This window comes from Haliaeetus albicilla, chromosome 9 (assembly GCF_947461875.1).
Source record: "Haliaeetus albicilla chromosome 9, bHalAlb1.1, whole genome shotgun sequence".
NCBI classification, from domain to species: domain Eukaryota; kingdom Metazoa; phylum Chordata; class Aves; order Accipitriformes; family Accipitridae; genus Haliaeetus; species Haliaeetus albicilla.
The window spans coordinates 21,493,345-21,516,502 of NC_091491.1; the positions used below are offsets into that span (position 1 = coordinate 21,493,345).

General features: G+C 37.4%; 1 protein-coding gene across 2 annotated transcripts in view; it reads left to right on the top strand.

Moving 5' to 3' along the window:
• The window catches only part of CLSTN2 (calsyntenin 2), a 416,894-nt gene that overhangs the window by 376,860 nt on the left and 16,876 nt on the right, over window positions 1–23,158 (top strand). For both annotated transcript variants that reach the window (XM_069792059.1, XM_069792060.1), the window contains exon 9: window positions 11,032–11,194. In XM_069792059.1, the coding sequence (XP_069648160.1) occupies window positions 11,032–11,194 (163 nt within the window). The remainder of the gene's footprint in view (window positions 1–11,031; window positions 11,195–23,158) is intronic.

Consider the following 23,158-nt stretch of genomic DNA (forward strand, 5'->3'; position numbering starts at 1 on the left):
GTTTTATAAGGTATACAAAATATAATTTTAAAACAAGCAGCATTAAACTGCATTATCTTTCAATTAGTGAGATTACATGGGCAAAGAAGTGCCTCCCAAGCCTTCACTTCCAGTTCCTCTGTTTCAAAATATACTGTAATGGAAAATGTCTTCTGCTTTGCTTATCTTCCTAAATAAGGTGTCAGTATAGTGACATCTGAAGAGAGTTTTAGGGCCGTTGTTGTCAGGGTTTCATACTGTCTGTCTGTGGGCCTGGAACTGGTACCTGATTTAGAATCTCAGACTTGCTCCACTGTCAGTAGAGCCCTGAGAATGAGATTCTTGTGGTTCTTGCCCACCTTTCTCTAATCCCAAGAGTTTTCTCTTCCTTTTATGCATGCAACTAGAGGTAAGAAACACGAGCTGTGTTTCTAGTTTCCTCACCAAAAGTCCTCTGAGGAAGCGATAACTTGCTTAAGAGTTGCATAAGGAGCAGGGAAGTCTCTCTTTCGATTCCTTCTCTGGTTAACATTCTTTTCATACTTAGTTGAGGTTCCAGAAAGAAGGGATTAATTTTCACAATGTTCAATCTCCTTTATTCTAGGACTGATCATACACATTCCTTTAAAACTGCAGAATTACATGGCAATAAAATGCACAGATCAGAAGATATGCTGCTTTAAGCTCTTTGAAAGCTAGTTTTAAAAGAAATAAATTTAAAACACAAATATGGAAGAATGTTTATTTGGTTTTCCAAATTCTCCCTATTATGAAGCCGACATATCAGCATACGTACTAGACACATCCAAGTTCCGATACAGACAGTAGCTATGGGCAAGCTTCCTCACAAAGGAGTAAAAATTACTCCATCTAACAACCACTACTGCTAACAATTGGAAGAGTGGTGATGCTCTAGTCTCATAAGCATAAAAGCACTGGTCCAGAGCAAAGCAATCTGGTTGGGTTGTTTTTTTGTTTTCCTTCACTGCCTGCCACCGTCAGAATTCAGGAGCTTGCTCAGAGAGACTTTGCGATCAAATTTGAGCAGGGCTATGCAGGCTAAGGTTCCAACTACAAGTTTTATGTGGAGGTTAAGTGTGCAACAGTATTCTTATGGAAAAAACACTGAATTTGTAGATTGTGATAATACTTTCAATGTATCACCTGTTAATTTAACTGGTGGGAGTATATTGATTCCTTCTTTTCCTATATACAGTATATTTTTCTTCCAGCCTGCCTTAATTACTACATACATACTGTATCTACTATGCCTTCAGAGGCAGGGCATATCGATTTTACAGACAGGAAAAAAAAGTGTCGTGTGAGGGAGCTGCTAAAGGATAAATGTAGAAAGGTGTCCTGGTTTCAGCTGGGATAGAGTTAACTGTCTTCCTAGCAGCTGGTATGGTGCTATGTTTTGAGTTCGGTATGCAAAGAATGTTGATAACAGTGATGTTTTCAGTTGCTGCTAAGTAGTGTTTAGACTAAAGTCAAGGATGTTTCAGCTTCTCATGCCCAGCCAGCGAGAAAGCTGGAGGGGCACAAGAAGTTGGCACAGGACACAGCCAGGGCAGCTGACCCAAACTGGCCAACAGTGTATTCCATACCATGGGATGTCCCATCTAGTATAGGAACTGGGGAGTGGGGGCGGGGAATCGCCGCTCAGGGACTAGCTGGGTGTCGGTCGGCGGGTGGTGAGCAATTGCACTGCGCATCATTTGTACAATCCAATCCTTTTATTATTGCTGTTGTCATTTTATTAGTGTTATCATTATCATTATTAGTTTCTTCTTTTCTGTTCTATTAAACCATTCTTATCTCAACCCACGAGTTTTACTTCTTTTCCCGATTTTCTCCCCCACCCCACTGGGTGTTGGGGGGTGGTGAGTGAGCGGCTGTGTGATGCTTAGTTGCTGGCTGGGGTTAAACCACAACAAAAGGGAAACCCAAAGAGATTATTTAAAAAAACCTCAGTAAATAATATGAATATTTTAGAGCTTTATTTAACGGTTGCTGAAGAGGTTGTGGAGATATTGGGGACACATTTGCAATCTGCACAGCTCCACTTAGTGGTCAAGAATATACTGACCCTTTGCCACAAATGTTTTAATCCTTTTCAGTTTCAGTAATATTTAGATTAAGTAAAGCCAACACATGTAGCAAATATCTGTCCTAATGCACAGAACCTATTACTGAGGTAGAATAAATAATGCTACAAGATGTAACAATTTGTATTACCAGATGAATTTGATTAGTCTGTGTTTGCACTCTGCTTTTGTTTATTTTCAATAGCTCTTTCCCAAAATTAATATCCTGGAAGATTATATTGTAGCATAAAGCCAATTTGCAGTGCATTCTGTTGATTTTCACAACAGCAAGTTTTTACTATAAGGCCTGCATATTCATAGCAGGAATATATTTTTGTTCATTATATTAGAAAACACAAATGCACTAGGTAACCCAGCTATCCGATGAAGTGAGCACATCCTGAATACGAATATCTGCATACTGAATTACATACTTGCAGTCTACACTAGGACATTTGTAACAGTATATATTTTGTTCTTGGTGGTGATGGGATAATTAAAAAAACCCAGAAAGAAATCATAAGGTGTTTATAGACAGTGAGAAAGAGAGATAAAAGGTCAACTGTGTAACTTATTTCCCTATATCACTTAATCAGCTTTTGCACATAGCTCAGCTACTGAAATTAAGGCAAAGATGTATTACAAAAAATCACAAGAAAGCAGCAGAGTTATAGCAAAAGCAATGCCCTAAGGTACATTCTTTTCTTTTTTTTTTAAACTAACGTGCCTTAATTGTAGAAGTCTGTGGATGAGAACTGACAATAGAAAAACAGATACTAGATAAGATAGATAGATACAGATGGATAGATACTAAGATACTAAATGAGTTTCTAAAGTAACAGATAAAAGCTCTTTTGACAATGTCTTTAAAGTTCCCATTCATCAGAGACAACAGTTGTAAACCCTAGCATGGGACAGGAGAAAGCCATTTCTATGCTCAGCTTTGGATTGCCTTCATGCAAAACTCATCAATCTTGTGCATAATGACTAGACTGCCTAAAACTCTCATGAAATTTTATTTTTATTTTGCATATGCAAAAATACAACATTTTTCTTTAAAAAAATTGCAACTATGTGTAACTTTTTCACTTTTACTTGAAAACCACTGCCAAATGTTTCCAAATTAATATCTTTTTCAGGATTGCTTTCTTACAGTGGCACTATTCCTTAGGTCCCTATTAAAGGTGTAATGAAACTGTCCTCAGAACCTTTAAGTCTGTTGCCTTTGAGCTCCCTGTTTGTATGCAGTACAGTACTTTCTCTCAGTGCTATAAAAATATATCAAAAATATATAATAAAAATATTTTGATATATCAAAATCTATTAAAATTTTTCTATCAAAATATATTGGAACCATTTAAATGTCTATTTAGTGTCACCAACAGAAAAGAACAACTGTAAATTTTTACAAAGCTCTTTCACAAGGCATTAGTTTGGAGATGTAAAGAAAAACGTAGTATTTTTTAAACTCAAATAATATCCCTATCCCCATCCAAATATCATCTGTGTTCTGTATGCTGAACAAGGGTAGTGGGTGTCATGCTTTGAAGCAGATTTACAAAGCTTGTGGCTGCTTTCAGAACAGGGCAGAGGGTTTGATCTGGGTGCTGTAACTGAGTGGATAATGCTAATGCCTTTAAGCATAAAATCAAAGGGAGATTCCCTCCATTTGTTGTCGTGTTTACTGAGGTGAGATAAAAATGCAGGGCCTGAGTTGTCTCTGCGTGTTTACAAAGTTTTCATAATGATGACCTCTGTCAGCTCTATCAAGATATGCTTGCAAATAAGGAAATTATTCTATTGTTAAGGGTTTTGTTTAAGCACTGTACATACTTTGTACTGGAGCCTACGAAGGATTTGAGGTAAACATTTGGCTTGCTGAAGGACTTGCAGATTTATAAATATAGTAAATGTACATCCAACGAGAAAGCTTTGCTGTTAATAAAAACATAACAATGATTAATAATATTAACTATTAATTAATAAGTGTGATAATAATTCAACCTCTTAAGATATGATGTGCTGCAACACTGTATTAGTGGAAACAGTACCTTCTTCACCTTCTGTAGACTTTGCATTTTTCTAGACGTGCACAACCATTGGAGAGGACATTTTTGTACAGAAACAGTGACAGACTAAGCATGACTAATTTTCTATTATGCTACTTTACAAAAATATGCAATTTATAATCCCAAGTATACTCCTGACCTCCTTGCAAGCAGAGGTAAGCATTAATATTCTAGTTGCTTGGGTATTGTAATCCCTATGTGAATGTGGTTCTTCCTTCACTAATGATCCCATTTTGCTATAAATGAATATAATAGCCTTCTCCACTATAATCTTGATTATAGAGTGGCCTAAATGTTTTACTTATTGAAATACTACCAAACAGCAGAAAACAGATTTATTGAGAGGACACAGAATTCTGCTGCAATGAAGAAAAGACTGCTACTGAAGTGCTCCATGGTCTAACAAACAGTTACAGTTCTGTAAAGGCCAGCACATCTTGGAGTGACATTCCAGCAGATGCACATCAGTTCAGGCAGGATGATTTATACTCTGTAAAGTTAGGTTGAACAAACAGAAGTGCACTTTTTTTTTTTTTTCAATTTAAGTCACCTCTGTTGATAAGAATTTAACTGTAGAAGTGAATTAATTCATTCAATGTTAATGTTTAATGGAAATCATACTTAGAATTTTTCCATAAAAAGGAAAAGAGAGGAGATTTGAACACCTTTGCAATTTCTCTGTAAATCTTTTATTCACTTTCAAAAAGTTAAGCTCTGTGTTTGCAGTTTTAAAATACCTTTAGTCTGTGACAGAAATTAAAATATTGGTCAGATTGGTCTCACCAGCCCAGCTATTTGCAATGACTACTACGCTTTTCTTAATAAACCACTGTATTTTCAAGTTTTTAGCACATAACTTGCTGTCAGTAGTCAGTCCCTTCTTGAGCCCAAGTACACAGAGAGTTGTCCCTCTGAGAAGATGCCCTAGACCCATTAGCATTTCCTTTGGCCATGAGCACCACTACAACACAGCCGACATTCTGACCTAGTTTAGGATTTTTTTTGTTCCAGAAGATTCTAGATAATTTCTTCTTATGTGCAACTATTTAAATTTGAATCAGTCAATAAGACTGGAATTAAGCCCAATTTTTATGAGAGTTAGTGAAAGAATGTGACGCAGTCAACTGACCAGTTTGTTAGCAACATATTTTAACAAAAACAAAATAGAAAGGGGGGGGGGGGCGCAGAATTAAAAGAGGAAAAAAAAAAGCTCCAATGGTATTGAATTTATTGTTTTTATATCAATTAATATTTGAGGTGCTATAATAGATTAAATGCTGTAGGCAAAAAGATAAAATGCTAAAACTTGTAGCAAAGGGAAAGAGCAATAGTGGTCCTGGGGAAAAAAACATCTGAAAGACAGATGGGAGGGCTGTGTGTCAGAGGGAAATAGGAATGAGGGAGTTACCTAGAGGATAAACTCTTCTATTGCTGCTCGCAAATACTTGAAATGGAGAATTCTTTCAGAAAAGAAAACTTAGCATAACTTGAATTGTTTACTACTCTGCTGATACTAGCCAAATCATAGGGAAAGAAAAAATGGAAAAGAGCACTCCAGTTAAGTTGAAAGCATTTTTAGCATTTTCAAATGAAATTGTTACAGTTAGTACCTTCACCTCGTTTGGTTTTTTTCCTTTGGTTTTTATTTTATTTTCTCTTTTATGTCTGAAGTATGTTTGCAATGAAATATCGTGACTGATGAAAACCATTAATTTGGGATTTTTTTTTCCACAGCGAATATAGGATTTGGGGTGGTTTATTTCTTAAAGGGATTTTTAAAAAGCTGTTTTGCAAAGCAGTTCTGTTCTTATTCTTGTGAGCCTCCCAGTTCACATTAGTAGTCAGCAATTAACAGAAGGGAAGTATTGTGAAGCTGGCATCAGATAAGCAAGAGCGGAACATAGGAAACAACGATGTCTATGGGGTAGGGCATAGCAAGTTTTCAAAGAGGCCTTGTTTAGCCAGAATTTGTTCTGCCTCCACCAAGGTATAACTTCTCCAAAAGCATGAAGCTGATTTGGAAGAGGACTTGCATTCATGTTATGTAGTTACAAACAGCTCCACACTAGAATAAGTGCACTTTGTGCAGTCCACTGGAGTAGCCAGTAGTTGTGATTCTGAAATGAATGCACAGATTTTATTATCTAGACTCCCTAGACATTTAATTCTCATCACAGCTGATATAAATATAGAACGTATTCTAATCGTCATGTGAAAGGAGTACAAACTTAAAATAAAGCCTTATACATTTGTCATCCTTTAAAAAGGATCTGATTCATAAATATCTGTGTTGCTAGCGTCAATGACAAATGACATCCAGTTTTTCAAAACATGGTGGAACGTGCATTGTAGAAACAATGTCCACATAACCTCCCCCAAATATGTCATACTAGGAGTTGTCTATGTAAGAAAGTCATCACATATCAGAGCATGGAGACATCTTATGCACCTTTCAAGAACTTTGGAGGGGTTTGTCTTTCTTTTTCAAAATGAGGCCAGAGGAAGATGGTGGTAGTGCTGCTGCTGTACCTCATAGCCTGGTGGTTACAGCAGTCACCTTTAAGATAGCAAACCTGAATTGTAATTCCTGTGGCTAAGAGGATTTGGACATTTCCCATCTTTAAGAAGAATGCCACATCAGAGGGACGCCGTTTCCCTTCTGTCACCTTCAGTGCAATGGTGTTTATGAAATCAGAATTATAATTTAGCTGGGAAGAGACCTCAGGAGGCCTCTGGGCCAACCATATCCTCAGAGCAGGGGCAGCTATGAGCTTGGACCAGGTTGCTCAGGCCTTTATCCAGACAGGTCTTTAAAAATGTCCAAGGATGAAGGCACAACCTCTCTGGGCAGCCTGCTCTACTGTGTGACTGTCCACACAGTGAAATGAAGGCTTACTTTATATCCAGTCTGAACCTGTCTTGTTTCACCATATATCCATTGTCTCTTTGCCATAGCATGTACCACTTTGAAAAGCCTGTCTCTGTCTTCCTGGTATCTTTTCCCTAGGCACTGGAAGGCTACTCTTACTGTCCTCCTAATGCTGCCCCACTCCGGGCTAAACAAGCCCAGTTCCCTCAGTCTCTTCTCACATGGCAAGAGCTGGCCATTTTGTTGGTCCTCCACTGAATTAATTCCAGTTTATCGAAGTATTTATTGTATTCAGGGGTCCAAAACTAGGCACGATATTTTAGATGTGGTCTAATGAACGCTGGGGGAGAGGGGTGTTGCATTGAGAGGTTCAGAGCATGTTAAGACACTAAGAAAGGTGTCAGGAAGTGAATAGAGTGGCATGCTCTGTTTTTTAGAGCTGGATCAAGGTGCTTTCTTCAAACAACCTGTAGAAAATAACAGTTCAGACCACTTAGGCAGAAAGAAGGACTTTGTGTCTCATACCTGTACTAAATAGTGCTGTTAATAGTAAGAAGAGAGCTTTCCTTGCCTGCCTTTTCTTCTTCTTACTGCTTTTTTGTGGATGTTTGAGTGTATTCTGAGAACACTTCCTCAGCAAAGTCTCACGAACCAGAAAGATGGAAGCAATATTTGCTTTCTAAAGCAGCTCTAAAGGGATAATAGTCTCAAAGTACAGGATGTGCAGAGCTGTTTGCGTGGTCAAACTCAGTGGTCTGCTGAACATTACTTAAGGGATTTTCCAGAAGCTAGTTACAGGGTTGTGAATATGCATGGCTCTTCAGTACTGAACTGAGGCACTGGGACACTGCTCAAAGTACAAGTTTTGTGTATCTAGCCAAACAGGTGAATGATCTGTTTTGCATGAGTATGCCACAGCTGACCTAAGTGAGGCTAAAAAAGCTGTAAACTGTGAAGTGCATGTTCTCATGTGTGCATGCCTAGCCCTCATGTACCAAGCCATAAAAAGAGACATTTTGCAGACCAACAAAGTTTGTTTCTAAGCACCATGTGCTTCTCAAACCAAAGTGCTTTGATTTCAGTTTGTTCCTAAACATTCCAATATAAAACAGAAAAATATCTGACATTCTTCATCAGAAGATGCTAATAGCTTTAATGTTTTGGGAAACTCACTTCATCAGATTTATATTGAGTCTGTTTTCATCTATTTCATAAAAGCATATTCCAATGCAATGGCTTGTAATCAGCACTAAGACTTCAAGCTGGTTAATTCACTGTGATATGATTAATATGTTTTAGAGGCAGACTGACATGATAGAGTGATTAGACTGTCCTAGCCATCCAGCAATCTTTGAAAGCCAAGCTTACTCATCTGTAATTTTATCCCATTAGGATAACTTTATACGTTAGATTTTTTTAAAATAAAGTTCTTACTTGAGATGATGAAAATTTCTTTATTTGCCAGAATAGTATATTTTATCATTTCATTTTCATGGCTTCACTGCAATCACATTACACATTCTATTGCCACTGTGGAATGCATGCAGGGAAGAAATTGGCTTCCTATGTTAAGAAGGTGAAGAAGGTGTCTAAAATGACAGCATAACAAATTACACTCCACAATTATTTATTTCATTATTTTGCTGCCTGTGAAATAGCCAGGCATGAAATACTGCCTGCTGCTGAGTGACTGGGATGTATTCCAGAGTTTTTAAATAATTTTATTGCTTCCTTATAGAATATTTGTACTGGGATCCAGCACAGATACTTAAAGATCTTTTGGTGGATTATACATGTGTCTGTGTACCTAAATTTTACTGAAATCATATGACAATTAAGCACCTGACTAACTCAGGTGCTTTTGAAATCTCAGGAAGTACCAAGCTAGGATTTTAAGTGCCTAAATTCCATTTAAAGTAAAACTTGATGTGTTTATGTGTTGAAATTTAAGGAAAAGCATGCAAGTGATGGTTTGAGGACTTCACCAAGCTGTCTACACTTGCACTATCTTATGTTCCAGAATGTATCAGAAAAAATAAGGGTTAGGAAGTACTTTGTCTAGTGTGGACATCTGCAGTTGGACATCTGCGTTTTTTCTTGGAAGCACTGGAATCCACCTGCTGGAGTCTGAATTGTGGAACTTATGTAATCTTGCTTTTCCAGAAATTATTTTCTTTGAAAAATATAACTGCCCTACTAGTCAATAGAGTAACTGAGACTAGCTATGTGTTAACATGCTCTTTGTGTATATGATGTCCCAAAATGTTTGGGTTTGCTATCTTAAAGTGCTCTTGCTTTGATTAAATATGAGGAGGATTGCTCACTCATTTAATAGCATTTGGGGCATCCCAAGTGATGCAGTTTAGGGTTGCAAAACAGAAATACTCTGGAACAGTTCTCTGAAAAGTGTCAAGTATTAACGCCTGTAGTTTTTGTCATGCAAGGTCTCTCAAACTCAGGCACTTCATTCATTTTATTGTATATAAAATGTCTGACACATGCGGCCGTGATGCATCACATTCTAATGATCAGGTCAGGAAACTTGGCAAACTGTTTTTCCTTGAAAGGGAGGACTGCATAATACTATTCGTGATTCCTGTTTGTTCAATAAAGTTTTCAGTCTTCCAATTTATTTACTTTCAATTTTGGTTTCAGTTCATTTAACCTTCAGAAAACATTTGTGCTGTCTACTGCTTACAAAAGGAAGGCTCTAGCAGCCCTTTGCTGCATTTATCTCTTGCTGTGGAGCTATGATGTCTGCAGTAATAAATGTATCCATTTGAAATAGAAGCTATTAAGTTCTTGTTGAAATGTCTTCTGGAACAAAACATTAGCTTTTGCTTTCAAAGGGCAGATATTGCAGCAGATAGCACTTAACCTGGCCAAGGACAAAATGTTATGTTTAAATATCACTTTCCCACTTCCCTCTATGAATCAGCAAGGATATCTGCATTCAAGCACTTTCATTTCTTAATACATCAAAACAAGAATCTCTACAGAATTGAAAGTAGCGTGATTGTAACTATTGCTTTATTTTTAAAAACAGCCCACCCATCCTACCAATTTGCTGTGATTTATTCCTTTGAACTTTTAAATATGAAAGATACAACAAAGGAAAAAAGAATTGGGTAGGCATTGATATTTACACACTAGACTTCCAGCTGTACATTTCTGAACTAAAACCGAATTTGACCATCTTGCAGTAATCCCTGGTTGTCCAGTGCAGAAATTCATGAGATTTGACACTAATACTGTCATCTTGAAAGTATGTTGTAACTGTGGCCATTGCTTTTCAAAGCTGATGTATATCAGCGAAACCATATAGATCTTCATTCTGCCAACTGTCTGGGAAAAAGCTCAAGACCAAAACATGAAGCATGGAGATTTGATTTTCCTGCCCAAATCAGGTAGACAAATAGACCACTTGTCCATCTGTGTGTATACAGAGCACAACAGAGGTTCTTCTAGCACTATGGAGGTCCTGATGCATTGCATAGTACTTTTTCTAAGTACTAATGCAATAAGTTAATAATGGCAATTGAATCAAATCACTGATAATAACTCATCAATCTACAGACTAAATGTTATATATTTTCTTAATTTGAAGCTAATAGGGATCTCCAGTAACTATGTCGATAGATCCCAAGTATGCATCTCTTACATACAGTTTTGTAATTCTCAAAAGTCAATATAAACATTAAGAAACTAATATTATGTATTAACAAATGTGAAAATACAGAGCCATACCAAATTGTCTGATTTTTCGATTTTATCCGTGTCTTGTTTTCAAGGAGTGTGTTTTAAGATGCCTCTGTTTATCAAATATATTCTGCAAGTATAGCATAAGTATTTATCAACATTGTTTCAACTTTCATTAATTTTAATGATGTATAAATTGCAATAATGTTATTTTTTTCAATTAGTGGAATTTGGAAACAATACAATTTAAAAAATGTATGGGATATAAAAAATAGTCACCTGACAATAAGGGCTAATTAATATTTTTCTCTTGCATTCTGTCTTTCAGATTTGTGATAAAGAATGGCATTACTACGTTGTCAATGTTGAGTTTCCCGTTGTTACCTTATACATGGATGGAACAACATATGAACCTTACCTTGTGACCAATGATTGGCCTATCCACCCTTCACATATAGCCATGCAGCTGACAGTTGGTGCTTGTTGGCAAGGTAGTATGACACCAAATAGTCGACAGTAGAATTATGAATTCAAACCAAAAAGAATCTTATTTGTCTTGCTGATTGCATAGTAAATAAATTACTAAAAGGTTGATGGTATAAAATCAGAAGTAAATCCAGAGTTAATATTGAATAAAGTCCAAGGATAAAACGGATGAGACATTAACAGGCTTTGCATTTCCATCATCTAAAGAAGTGTTGACTACAGTTTGTTTATTCAATGTGAAAAATTGTCAACTTTACCTTCTGTCTTCACTTCTTTTAATTGTTTCCCTTGTTCTCCAGCTTTCAGCAAACTATCTAAATATTACTCTGCCTCAAATTTCTTTCACAACTCATGGCCTGATCCTGTGCTCTTCACGTGGGATGTATATCACCAGTAATTCCACTAATTTAATCAATTCACCCTGTTATAGACCAGATGTAAAGTGAGAGTAAAATATAAGTCACAACCCCAGAGCCATACTTGTATGGGCCTTTGCTTAAATATTAGTTTTTCCTGTTTTTTACCCTTTATAATCCTGTTCTTCTCATTCTTTCTTCTGGTCCTTATGCCACTGTTTCTTTTTCTGTTCTCTGCCTTACACCTGAAGCAGTCCTTTTTTTCTGCTCACATGCTCTGGTGAAATTGTCTCCATTACCCTTCCATGTTGATTTGCACTGTGTCTTGTTTTCAATTAAGACAAAGTATGAAGTGACACAAACTGTATAATTAGGAAAAAATGCTTTAACACAGATTGTGTTTCTTCCTCATTCTTTAATGTTGGCTCGCTTTCTCCATTATTACCTTGTTTGCCAGTTTTATATCTACTCATTTACAATATGTTATCTGCAAAATTTGGACATCTTACGCATGGCAGAGCTGTTCAGCGTAAATAGTATTAGAAGCAAATCCGGCTGTTAGATTATGAACACCTTGGAGTAAAGATCCAATCTTTACTTTGATGCCAACATGCCGAATAAAGCTACACTAATGCTAAAAACAAGATTTGATAAGTTTTAAATATTGATCACTGAGGTAGGTATTACAATAGTTAGCTAATCAGCATGACGCTAATGCCATATATTTGTAAAAGTAGAGACTGATTCTTGTCTAACTGGTATTTGCAGGTGTGGGCTTTCACATCTATAAGATGATCTTTAGATGTACTGGAATTTTTCACTGATGTTAAATACAAAACAGAATACATTTAATTTCACTCTAAGGCGTTAATATTCTAAGGGAATGTTACTCCTTTTTTTAGCTAAAAATACATAGTGAAATACCTATCAAACTCTTCAGAAACCAGAAATTCAGTTTAGCCAGTAGTTTATTGGGATGAATAGTTGACAGAAACCAATTTGATTTACATGAATTTTCTTCTAGTTTGATCTGGGTTTTTTTCTTGTGTACTTTTGGTGCAGTATTTTTAAATCTAAGTTCCAGAGTTAATAAATGCAGATGTAATTCATTAATGGAGTAACTTCAGTTCTTTGCAGACGTGAGCAAATGCCATAGGAACTGTGAATAATCGTTGAGCATTGCCTTCTGAAAAATCAGCATTTCTCAATAGCAGTCCTAAAGAAATTTTATTTTAATCCCTTACTTCATGTTTATTTCCAGGTTTTTCTGCATAGGTCTATGTGAATATTTTTGTGCATTATTTGTATTACTTCTGCCCCTTAACTTCTTTCCTTCATACATTGTGTTTTTACCACTCTCTAATAGCAGTCCTTGGGGGGGGTCCCCTAAAATTCTCAGTATTGGTGGGAATCCACTCCCCTCAGCCCTCACCTGAATCTCATGTTAATCATCATGCAGGTGCCAAGTTTTGAGAACTGTGGAGTAGTAACTTTATCCATACACTGTATGAGCAAAAGCTGTGCTAGTTTTGCCACAGTGCTGCATCTGTGAGTTCATCTACCTTTAAGGCAGCTGAATACAATAACAATGATCTTGCTTCCTTCTCATCTTTGTCTCTCTATCTCAGATTGTTAAAAGGAAGAATTAAGGTAAAACTTCTCATATAGGCTCATAATAAATTTAGACCACAGACTATATTTAGTATTTAAGCTGTTAAATAGAAAGGTGCAATTTTTTTCAGACATTTTTAGCTTTGCCTTGAATAATTTGATGGCTTAACGAATAACCATTCAGGAAAAGATTCTTCTTCCTTTTTGGTGAAACACCTGATTTCAACTACTGAAATTTCACCTATTGCTTCTGTCAATATTTACTGCAAGATTATGTTATTGCTATTTTAATAGTGTGAGGATTAGAGCTTGTCAAAAGCAGAAACAAATTTTCCATCTCATGAAAATGTCAAAATTTAGCTAAGATAGTGTGCTAAAGATTCTGATAAATCATCATGTGTCAGGCAAAAAGGTGAACTTTTAATGCTTATATAAAACAAGATTTCAAGATACTGCTTTTGACAAAGCTTATCTTTTGATAAGTTTGTTTTGATCACCTCAAACTATTTTAAATGAATGGTATGGAAAGTCACTTTGTTAATAGGATTCAGCACTATTTCAGTCTGTCGAATTGTAATTATTCAATATCTAAAACCAATTTATTCTGTTCAAAATGTTAATTTTCAAAATCCATATAATTCAAGAAAAAGTGGATCTGTCAAATAATTTGACTATAAATAGTTTCAGTGAAACTGTTAAATTGGTCTGCTTAGGATAAGACATTTTGGCCAGTAAGAATAGTCTAAACCTTTACATTTTCAAAGTATTAGAAAACTGCTTTACCATCACCTACAGTTTATTTAAGTATAAATATGCAGTGATTTTGGTGTCATAAGCCATTCAGGGGAGTCCTTGTTAAGAGGATAAGAGGAGTTTCTAGCTCTGGTTTGCTCAGACTATTTCCTTCCCTTTTCATCAAAGCCCTAGCAGAATAGGAACACAGGGTTTAACCTCTTCCTTCAGAAAGGGCAGGAGGGGGGGGGGTTCTGTCTTTACTAAACTATTTTGTAGTTTCGAGTCCACAGTATTTATCAAAGTCAAATTATTTGAAAAACAATCTCAGCTCAACTAAATGAACCAGAAGAAGTAACAGTCCTTTTTCTTACCACACTAATTCTGATTTGCTCACAGCAAAAAGCAAGTCATCATGACTGTGGGGCAGCTTAAGAACTGGTGGGGAGCAGGAAGAGAGTATTTAGAGGGCAAAGCAAAAAATCAAGAACAAAAAGAATTGTAATTTACTCTGTTAGCACTAACAGGAAAATCTGCTACTGCTATGAAGGTTTACCTTTTCATATATGACAACTTTCAGTTCTGGTCTGGAAACAGGGAATTGTTCTGCTGTTTCTCCAGGAATCTGAGAATCCTCCAGTTTATGAGAGAAGTGACTCTTTCAGCCCTGGTCTTTTCATCCTTCTTGTTTTTCTCAGAGTTATGTCATGCAGGAGTCTTAGGCACAGGAAGAGAATTCTTTTCTTTGAGATTAGTATTTCCTGTTATTGATATTTCAATTCCAGTGTAACTCTTTTCTGACTTTTATAGCCTTGTTTATAGCATCTATTATGAAAAGTTAGGTTAGTTTTTATTTCTACCTTCAGCTGTTCAAGTGAAATGTAAGAGCAGTTTAAGTTCAATGCTATTCTCCTGAATATAACATGAAAACAAACCGAACATGCAATCTCTCAGGCCTACATGATAAACTTGAACTTTAGCCTATGATGTGCTCACAGTCCCATTTGCATCAAAGTATTTGCTTTTTTTTTTTCTTTTTGACATCAGCATTCCAGTTGTAATGGGCAAGTCTCTCCTACATTTTTACCCTTGCCTTGGCATTGTAAAAAGCATGCCTGATTTGTTTGTTCCTGATTTTATGCAATATTTCTTTAAATAATGTGAGTTGAGTGCTAGGACTCTCCTAAAAGGAGGAAAAATTAGCCTTTTCCTGAAAAGCAGAGTCTTGTCTGGGGGGGGCAAGAGGGTATTGGAGGCAGACGTTAGGGTCCGAGTGTTTGGATGGCAGCCTAGAGATGAGCAGAGTGAAGATGCCTGAAAAAGCAGAGAGCCAGACTTTAAAGGTGATAGGAGAGAACCTTCCTAGGGTCTGTCAGGCACTGCGTAAAGTTTACTGCAACCCAGGAAGTCACTCAATTACCTAAAACAAAGCCTGGGGGATGGTTACCAGCTTTAATGGCACATTGGGCATAAGGAAAGTTGTATAAAAAAAATCTTTTTTGCATTTTGTTCTGGCATAATCAATATACATTTTCTCTACTTAAAATTAGGTATTCTGGATGTTACTCTAGTATAATCTTCTTTTTAATTTAAAAACCTTGGTTATTTCTTCAGGGAGCTCATTAAAGGGAAGATCTAGGCAGAGCTACCTCATTGATTTAGGGTTCTATCACAATAGTTAGCATAGAGTTAATTGTTTTTTATTTTATGTAGTTCATGTTTAATACTGCTATACTTTATGGGGGATAGTTCATTTGAGGGTGGGAGTTAAAGCATTATCTTTAGGCTGAACTGTTGATTCAGTCACATGTGACCCAAAAGCAGTGACAGCTGGAGACAGAAACTTCTTAACCTGTTGCAGCCTATGTCCAACAGTCTTCATGCGTGGCAAATCCTAACTTACTTCTTAGCTGTGATTTCAGTGACACTAGGCCTGGAAAATGGTAATACTGACTACAGAACTAAGCAAACTGGACTCTTAGTGAACTAACTGAGGGTGGAAATGAACAGTTTGGAGTGCTAGTACAGCTGTTCCTGAAATTAGGCCTTTATGTACCCTAGTAAAGTTTGACAGCTTTCTCTGCAGATACTTAGGGTTAAGGATATAACTTAATTTTACCTTCTATAAAAGACTGTTTTGTTCACATCAGTTGTCTCACAGATGATTGTCAAGGGTGTGGTGTTGATGTAGGTGGCGTTATTTAGGTCCAAAGTGCTGTTCTGTCTCTAAAGGTGGAAGAAATTTTGAAGGAAAATTACTCTTCCTCAAGGGTATCTAAAGGACAAAATTGACTTGCTTGTATGTGTGCTTCCCAGAACAAAAGAGACACCAAAGAGAACATGTGGGAACTGTGACCTTGGCACTGTGTCTGAATCCCTAACTCCCTGAAAGGATGTTAGAAGCAGACATGGTCCATCAGGATAGGAGAGCTCCTCAAGGCTCAACTTCATCTCTCATTTCTACTCTCTTCTTCTCTAGCAATAAAAATACTCTAGCTTTGCCCTTCCAGCTCAAGATTCTCAAGAGCTTTCCAAACAATAAAGAGGTAACACAGTTCTGCAGCAAGTAAGTAGAATTACCCTTACTCTGAGGATAAAGTGCAGTATCAAAAGGGTAGGTGATTTTTTCCTCAGGTCACTTAAAAAAAATCTGCATCATGGCAAGAATAGAATCAGACTTCCTGATCAACCACAAAATTGTTCTTATTCTCCCTTTTAGCTTTTGCAATCCTGTTTCATTCTCCTAAGCAATACAAACAAATTAGGGTTAGCTTATCTTGCAGCTGCACTTTCCAGGAACTTACCCTATAGTAAGTTCTCCTCTGAGTTCATTATTTTTTATTCAGTTTATCTGAGGACATAGCAAATGGACCCTTTAACAGAGTGAGACATTTCTTCCATTAAATGAAGGTTTATAGGTTCCCACTCTGATCCCTTTATTGCTAAATATTCTGTGGCAAAGGCAGCTAGAAGAAGGGAGCAAGTTACATGATTTGGTAGTCTAATCATCTTTTGTACCACAGGCTGCAAACAGACTTCCTCCAGGTTTCTCTGAAAAGGTAAGGTCTTGAGTTCATACTCCTTCCCTCCCAAAATGACTTGTTTCTTTATGCATCATTCCCAGAGTCCTGTCAGTAAAGCAGTGACACAAGTTAATGACTTGGCACAAGGTTATATTGTAGCTTACCATGACTGTAAGTCATTATTTCTAATAATGCCACCTGTTCTAGAGTGCTGGAGCTTCACAGTGTAATTATGCTGGCCACATTGCGCAGGGGAAGGTGTTTAGGAGAAGCCTGTCAACAGGCAAACTTTGTTATCATGAATAAAGCAGAAGGCTAATGTAGTTCCTGTTTTCTAAGAAATTTCTGTTTTCTACTGTATTTTTCATTTGTATTCTCCTGTCATTTTCCTCTTTCCTTATCCTAGGCTGGATACCAATTTTTTTATAGAGTCCTTCTGTGGAATAACCTTATTAACCTTATATGTCAGCACTCTGCTGACATATCAAATCACAAAGTTGCAGTCAGAGAACTGACTTGACTGACTTACTATTCAAGGCAAGAAGAATGGTAAGAGTTAAAAGTTGGAGAGGGATTAGATCACTGAGAGACAAATACACTGTGGACAGTGTAGCAGCAGCCTGTATCACTCAACCTTGGACTTCCCCCAGAAATTAAGATATTCAACAGGTACTGTGCATTCTAACACCAGTGGATCATGCCTTGGGGGCCGACATAGCTTGCACCAACCTGAGGTCTCAGTGGACTGATACAAGCAAACAAATTAATGCAAGATCACCTAGGTAGATTTCAACATAATGTGATGCTGAACACAGCAGTGTTCTCTCTGTATTGCCTTTCTCATCAAAAAGAACATGGAGTGGATTTCAATGCACTTCACAGATCTTTGCTGGAATTTTAGCTGTGGCAGAAATGCAAATACATGTGGAATGTTAGTTCAGGAGGGTGTTTTCTTGGAGAGCTGAATTTACATTCAAATCTGTCACAAATTCAGCATAGATACATGTCCCTTATTTAACTGAATTTCTGTACTGGGGACTATGCACCAGCACAAGAATGTTATTCGGAGAATACAAATGTAGGTTTTTGGGCAATATTAACATACTTGGACTCTGATCTACTCTAAGATATATAAGATTGTAACATTTTTTCATGATTGTCATAATTTCCCACAGCTGCCCTAGAAATAACAAAAATGTATTGGCTTAATTGTGAGAGATTTTAGAGTGTTTGTTTTTCTTATCATCTTGAGAAAAATTATCTTAAATAGCATAAGTTATACCACACTTTTGATCTATGAATCTATTGCACAGACATAGATTTGCATGTGCATACTTAAGAGCAGGTAGCCCTTAGTGTTCTCTGTACTTGTCTTATTTCAGATAGTGTTTTAAAGCCTAAAGCTGTCTGTGTGAGGTTGTCAGGTTATGATATCTACTGAAAGCAGGGGCAGACTTAAATAGTGCCATGTTTGATAAGTAATTTTCTGAGAAATTTTTGTCTGAATGATATAAAACAACACTAACACTTTTTTGTGCTGAGAAGCTCTGGGTGTATAAAAACTCAAGTCGCTGATTAGGACTACTCCTGAAATCTATGTTAGGTTTCGTCCTGTTTAATAGCCAATCTACTTGTCAGGGAATTAAACCCAGCTCCCTAACTGCCATAATAAAAAGATAAGATAAATTTGGGGGCTTGGACCTGAGGATGTCAGGCCCAGAATGTCTTGCAGCTGCTTCCAGATTCACTTCAATCTTTATGTTGGGACCCTGAATAATCGATCATTCCATAATTATCTGGCTCAGTATAACCAGAGTCTATAATGTCTTAAAAGAATCACATCTCAGTTGGAAATTCTCTTGATTCATCATTTCCAGTGAAAACCTCATTGTGCTTAGACTACCCTGATAATTACTTGCTCATTATTAGGCTAGGGCAAAAGGCCTAAAAGAAGATCTGTGAGCTCAATAAAGAAGTCACTGGTTTTGATAAAAAGGCATGATAGTTCTTTGGAGATTGGTGAGTGAGTGCAAACAGCACTTTACATGTCTGAAGTCAAAACAATACCACTGTAAATGTTAATCAAATTCTGTCACACTTTATATCAACCCAATGTGAAATTAAAAAAAAACCCACACCAAAACCAAAATGATGTCATGGAAATAGGCTCTGCTTTGTTAATGAATGTGCCTTAACCCCATGAAGTCTGAACCCTGAGAATCTTCAGTGTCCCCTAGACTCTCCAATGTTATATTTAACAGAACCTCCTCATGGCTAGGATCAGAAGGTGTTTGCTAGATGACAGTCCTTAACTCCCTAAATTGTTATTCATCTGAGAGATTCTAGCTGTTTATAACAAGGTGACATGTATACTAGAAGCATTTGTTTTCCTCCATGTGTATAAGGGAGTCATCCTGAGTGATGTGCCCACAAGTAGGACAGGCATCTGCAACATACTAATCTAAAATTAAGTAGGTTAATTAATTCTTTATTTGATCTGTTGTGTTTGAAATTTCAGGCATCAACTGCAATTGTGCTTGTGACTATTTAGGAATATGCCAAACACAGCGATACTGTAAAGTTTTGCTTTCATAGGCAGCTGATTAATCCCCACTGAGGGCTGCTGTGTGGGTGCAGCATGCTGCCTTTTCTGGTGTGTGCATCTTTCTCTGACTTGTGCTTCCTGCTCCAGCATGCTGTGGTGCTGGCTTGGTATGAGTGAGCACAGCCATCAGCTGTGAATAGCACAGGAGGGAAGTAGCACTCAGAAGTAGTCAGAGGGTTATAAAGTTCTTGTGGGGAGGGAACACCATGACCCTAGTGTAGGAGGTGCCCCTGCCTAACCCCACCCCTAGGTTGCAGCTAATATCATGGGACATTAGTAGACCCTGATAATTCTACTTATCTATATAATTCCAGTAGCAGCATGCGCTTTATTTTTGCAGTTCGTTCTGAGCCCTGTGCCTATTTTATGTCTCACCTGTGTCTTTCTCAGAACTGTAACCCAAAGGGTCTGCTATAATGGTTTTACCTGGTGGGAAGCCCAGCACGCCAGGGCAAGACCCTTCTTCTTCTGTATGTTTTGGTGTCAGTGTGTGTGCTGTACTTGTTCACCTCCACCAGCATTCACGCTCAGCAGAAAAGGAAAGCAACTCAGAAAGACTTTATCGAGGCGACCCTGGGTCAAGTTCTGGTGAGAGGGCCTCTCTGCCCCTAGTGCCCGAGCTGCCTTACATGCTCTGCATTGATAGAGTTCCAGAACAGATCAGAACCAGCATAGAAGAAGAAGAATCTCAGTCCAGAAAACAGTTATTATTTTATTTGGACAATGACTAAGCAGTGAACAGCATTGTAGTGAATAATTATGTATGTCAACAGTTCCTCTGGATGCCTCCCACAGTCTGTTGACACCACCTTACCATTACAAGGATTGAATTAATGCCAAAAAGCCAACATCCATCCTACTTTATCTGCCAGACTTTGGGAGTGGATGTGAGTGCTGGGTCAGGTGGAAAAAGCGATGCACAATTTTATTACCAAGGTCTGAATAACACTGTGGCCTGTGTTGCCTCACAACTGTGATGGTGACCACAACAGCTACATTTAAAGAAGTGAAAAAAACCCAGTAGCTTCAAAAATATGTCATGCAAGGGTCTGTAATGAGACTAAGTGATGTTGTTCTATAGTGTTGTTTCAGTCTTTTTTGTATTACAGACATCAGCCTAATTCCCTGACTGACAGTAGGGAAGGTTCCACTTTCCTTTGTTGGTCGCACCATTCAGCTAAGTCCTAACTACTTAACTATCCCCCAAGAATTAGCACTCATAGTATATTAATCCATAGTAATCAATAAACGTAGAGCTAAGTGAAATACATGTAACACAGTTGAGGAGTAGGTTTTCTTATTCTCTCAGGTCTTGATTCTAAACATCATAGTGGAGATGAGCTATATCTCACTTGTAAGAAATGGCAAAAAGACCCTGACAGCAAGAAATCCCATGAAACTTGCTGAGGCAATCTAGGTTAACTGGATGGCCTGACCTCTGGGTAGAAACTGGAAGAAACTGTGTTACAGAACACTTTTATTTTTCACCACACCATGACATTGGGAAGTAGAAAAAATTTTAGGACACTTGGATTACCTCAAGACCATGATGACTGGAGATCCACTTTGTTCTTTGAACTGTTGCTCTAGAGGCTTGTGTAATCTATTTAGATCATCCTCATTATCTCAAAAATATTGTTGCTTAGGCTCAGTTTGGTGTCAGAACCAAGAGGTAAGTTCAAAGTATCTTAGAGCAGTAAGAGCTTTTGGGAGTAGCTTATGTCTTTTCCTCAGTTGTTTCTTAGCATGTGGTAATTTGGTAATTTCAGTGATGAGTCAAATTCAGACAATGGAACTGAGCATTCCTCCTGCCCAATGAAGTAAGTGGCTCTGAGCTGCCTATCAGCTGCATGTGGAGCTGCACAGGCATGATATGTATCATGCTGAGGGTCAAAGGATCTCTATTTGAAAAGATCAGTATTTAGAAGAATTTGGATAATATTCTGTAAAAATGTTACTATCAGCATTAGCTACAGTTATGCACTGTGCTTTAACATGCTACAGAATTGCCACTTTCATGGTGGATTAAATATATTCATACTTATCTAATCTTGAGAGCTAAGAAATTTAGAGTGACTAGGATTTGGAGATTGGCTGTCCTGGGCTAGATTTGCACCCGCTGAGAAGCTGAGGTCAAAAACTTGAAGACTATTAGTTTGCAGAAGCAGAAGGAAAGACAGCATTCAAACATACTAGTATAGTAGAACCAAGCATGAATAAAACACTGATACAGACAGGAGTAAAACAGCCAATTGCTGAGGAGTTTCAATTTATTCTGACAGTTTTTTCTTCTTACATTTTTTGAGATTGAAAAACTATATTCCAAGTAATTCCTTTTGTCAAAGCTAGAATGCAGGATTGTAGCAGATTGGCTTTAGGCCATTCCTTCAATTTTAGGAGAGTCTTGGTTTTTGCTTCCCAATTCTATTGCATTGGATTTTTGTCCATTTGCAATCTAATAATTACTGGCAAATGAAACATATCAGCAAGCCAACATACTCCACTGAGCTGAGAAGATTCTGAAATGCTGAGGTAGAAGAATATCAAAATGTCAACATGCTGCAATTACAAGCAGCTGTGATAAGAGTCAGATATAATGACTTCTGTTCACCTTCAAGAATACAGTTGGCAGGTATATAATTTTGTCTTTAACTCTGGTAAAAGGTGCTTATGGAAGGCTTATTTAACAGTCTATTTTTTCTATTAAAGTGTGAGATAGTATTCTCTCTTTAAGTGCTCATGTTTTTTTCATGTGGAAAAAGCTGGTATTCACGCTGCCCTGGATTAACAGGCATGTCCTATGTAAACCACGTATAATGTTGAGAAGAACGCTGGGTTATGGTTAATGGATAATACCAGGAGTTCGAGGAAAAGCAACAGGGATGATCATAGTCTACAGTGTTAGGTAGACGATGTAAAGAAAAGGCTGTGTTTAGCCTGGTAAAGGAAAGGGGAAGACATAGCATATTTTGACAGCTCACATTCCCTATTAGGAATAAACTTCCAACTAACTCCAGGGGTCAGTGGTCATTAGAGTGTATTGCTTGGGGAGCTTCTGTCTTCAGAAGAGTTTAGAACAGCTCAGGCAATTCTCAAGAATGGATTAAGTACAGTTGTTCTTGTCTTGGGGCTAGGGGACAGACTGTATCATCTGTCAGTGTCTCTTCAGACTCTGCTATCAGTTAGTTGTTCTAGTGCAGTTGTCCCAGCCTGAATCACCCTGTTGTAACCATGGTCATAGTTCTGCAGATTTTCTCTAGTGACATAACGTGATACTAGCTAGTCCCAGCTATTCTTCACTCGCATATTCTTGAAATACTTGCTTTTTTTACATAGTAGTTGATAGCCTCTCCAGAACAAAGATTACATCACCTCCTTTACGGTCCAAAATCAATCTATATATCTGCACAAAACCCAACCTTAGTCCTGTGAACAGGGTAAGTACACAAGCCCGTTCTTCAAATACTCACTGTTTTTGTAGTGCCTGTAGTTGCAGATGGGCAATTATTGTATCATTGTAAATGACCTAGTAATGTAATTGTAAGTGCTTTGTCAATGACACCAGAGAAGAACTAGTCCAAAGCGAAAGAACCGAATCAATCAAAAAAAGAAAACGATTAAAAAAAAAATCCAAACATGAAA